This window comes from Coccinella septempunctata, chromosome 7 (assembly GCF_907165205.1).
Source record: "Coccinella septempunctata chromosome 7, icCocSept1.1, whole genome shotgun sequence".
Classification (NCBI taxonomy): Eukaryota; Metazoa; Arthropoda; class Insecta; order Coleoptera; family Coccinellidae; genus Coccinella; species Coccinella septempunctata.
Window position 1 is genome coordinate 32,180,118 of NC_058195.1, and position 3,445 is coordinate 32,183,562.

Consider the following 3,445-nt stretch of genomic DNA (forward strand, 5'->3'; position numbering starts at 1 on the left):
ATGAATTTATCTTCCATTAATTTTAGACAAGCGGCTTTGACTAATTTGAAAAAAGGCGATCGTATAATAGCTCAGAACACAATATTAGATAGAAATGTGTAAGTAATGAATTCGACGTAGAAAGTGATGGTGTGAGGGAAAAAGTTGATAATTTTTTTTTTCTAGAGAAGAAGTTGATAGTTTGCCGGAATTAGAAAGGGAGATTGACTCCACTTATCAATCAATAAAAGATTTGTTGCATGGTCGTCGCATTGTGAATATAGGACATATTCTTTTTGAGTATGAGAAAATTATTAGGCATAGCGAGAGATGCACTATGGGAAGGATGGCTTTCGTGAAAGAAACCAGATTTGGTTTGATCTCGCGACTTCATTTCTTTTGCGACAATTGTGATGAATCGATGATATTGTGCACCGATCCGTCAAACAAAGATAACGATTTGTCTAGTGCCGTCGTGTGGGGCAATTTATCTATAGGTATTGGCAAAAACCAATGCAAGGAATTGTTTGCGGTGATGGATATTCCTTTCATGACACAAAAAACGTTTATTCGTAAAACTTGTCAAATAAAAAAGGTAAGTTTCTCACCCCCCTGTTTCCTTCTATTCAGAATCGAAAAGGGCCATTTTATATTATCGCCATTAGTCAAATTTGTTCTTAGAAGTATAGTTTTCAATTTTCAAACTGATACATTTATAATGATTCAGATTTGGGAAAGAAAAATGCTCGAAAATATGTTGCAAGCTAGCGAAGAAGAAAAAAAAATTGCCATTGAAAAAGGCAACATAAATGCTGATGGAACACCGTTCATAACAGTAATAGTAGATGGTGGATGGTGCAAACGAAGCTATGGATTCAATGCGGCTTCTGAAGTTGTGAGTGCAAGTTTACTATTATAATATATACAGATCATATTCTTCAAATTATTTTGTATGATCTGATCATCATTTGGAATGCTTCATACATCAAAATTTTTCAGGGAGTTATTATTGGCGCTGAGACAAAAAAACCACTATTCTTAGGGGTTAGGAATAAAGCCTGCTCTGCATGCTCCTTCTACAGAAACCGCAATATAGCTCCGAAATCGCATATTTGCGCAATGAATTTTAGTGGTCCGTCTACTGGTATGGAACAAGACATTATTGTAAAGGGGTTTTCTAAGAGTATAGAACACCATGGAGTTATGTACAAATATTTAATTGGTAAATACAAAACCTTCCATTAGGTTATATTTTCAATTTCTTTCACATATTTCATTTCTCCAGTTGACATTGATGTTTCAGGTGATGGTGATTCGAGTGTAGGTATATGCGAGAGTTAGTAGAAAAGGTTTCGTATGGCAGGGATGTTGTCAAAATTGAATGTGCCAATCACATGACTCGTTGTGTGAGTGATAAACTCCACAGATTGTCTAAAAACACCTCTTTCAATATTTCTAACAGAAAAATTTTAACTAAAAAATATGGGCCTATTAGTGATATTGAAAGATTAGTCAAGTGTGTTAGAACAATCGTGAAGAATACTGCACAGGACACTACCATGTTTTTGGAAATCACAGCAACTGCAGGTGAGCCGTGTGTTTTGTTTCATAAGTGTTGACTAAACTTCGACCATATTTCCCTTACAGAGATTCCTACTGTAAAAGGAAAAATTCCGGGGAAGAAGATTATACCAAAAATATGACTCCTGATTTTTTCATGGAAATTTTGACAAATGTAGAGCCCATGGTAAATAAAGCCGATAGATTGATTGATAATGAAACTACGAATCAAGCGGGAAGGTAAGAGTAACCCAATTCTGAGTTTATTTTTAATCGTGCTATCAATTTATCTATAATTGAAACCATATTTTCTCAGGTATATGGCTCTTGTTGCAAAATGTACTGGAGGTAAGAGGGTGAATTTTAGTGGGTCCGTTTCCTACACAGTTCGGGCTTACGGAGCAGCCCTTTCACATGCTGCTGGTCCTGCCTGGCACCTATACACTTGGAGAGGTTCTTTAGGGGTCAACACAGAAAAAACTTTCCTTAGGAGGAGGAAAATTCACGAAAGGAGAAGGGAGAAATTATTGAGCACTTCAAGAAAAAGGAAAACTCTCTCCAATGACCATGATTCCAATTATGGTCCAGATGCTGCCCAACCTGACATCACTGAGGAAGAAATGTCCTCCAAGAAGTCAGAATTTTTAAATATTCTCAGAAATAGAATATCTGACTCGTCGAAGTTGAAGGATTTGGAGGAAAAAACTCGTGGGCAGCATGACAATGCACTTTGGAGGCAATACAGGCAGGACTATCTAACATCCTCGAACTTTGGTTCAGTAGTGAAAAGAAAATCGACTACTCCTTGCCACAATTCTGTGAAAGTCCTTCTATATAAAAAGCAATTGAATACCGCTGGAGTACTTTATGGCAGGATGAACGAAAGTAAGGCGGTATCACTATATGAACATTCAAAAAATATAAAGGTTACCCGGTGCGGATTATTTATTGACCCTGAGTATCCATTCCTGGGAGCCTCTCCTGATGGATTGGTTGGGGACGATGGTTTGATAGAGGTCAAATGTCTCCAATCAATCAAAGGAAAGCTAAGGGACTATGAGAAACCGCACTGCTTCACTATCGAGGATGATAGAATAAGGTAATTCTAAGCAAATTCGTAATGTTCGAAGAAATATAATTTTCTATCATTTTTAGGCTGAAAAAAATCATAATTATTTCTACCAAGTGCAAGGACAGTTGAATATCTGCAAAAAAAAATTTTGTGATTTCGTTCTATATACAGATGAAGATTTCCACATAGAAAGAATAGAATGTGACGAGGCACTGTGGAGAAATATCATGTTGCCAAAGCTGGAGCAGTTCTATATGAATTGCATTCTTCCTGAAATAATAGATGGAAGAATACCAAGAGGAATGCAGCACGGGATATGAATGAAACAAGGCAATAATTTCGAACAATCAAGAACTCAGGAGACTAGTGGACTACGACTCAAAGGAAGACAGAAGGAGAATGCGAATTTACCGAAGGAGACCAAGAGATCAATTAAAAAGAGATTAAAATAACAACAGAAACAAAATTCAATCAAGTGTTAATCCAATAGAGGATAAACACATATATCCCAGCACGATAGTGTGCGAGAAGAAAACCGACCAAGAGATGAATGGTTTATATAGGCAAATGCCCGGAACCAAAATTCAAGAAGCAGTTGAGGGTTTTTAGTGGGTCTCGAGCTCAGGAGAGTTAGAAACCCCACACTGTTCCCCCTCAGGAGAGGCTGGTTCGTCTGTCTTGCAGATTTTCCCCCTGCTACAGCAAAAAAAAAGTTGTACAAATAAAATATTTCGAATTTCCTACAGTCTTTTTTTCCAGATCATCAGTATTCTAAATAATTATACCTATTCACTATCATCACAGCAATAATCATTAATTCGGGGCCTGAATTTG

At 36.9% G+C, this 3,445-nt stretch overlaps 1 protein-coding gene across 1 annotated transcript; it reads left to right on the forward strand.

Annotated features, from left to right (window-relative positions):
* Positions 1-898, forward strand: LOC123317835. The gene is made up of 3 exons (XM_044904447.1): positions 1-98; positions 166-574; positions 707-898. Exons 1-3 carry the CDS (start codon positions 1-3, stop codon positions 896-898), a joined length of 699 nt encoding a protein of 232 aa, XP_044760382.1.
* Positions 899-3,445: the final 2,547 nt, after the last annotated feature.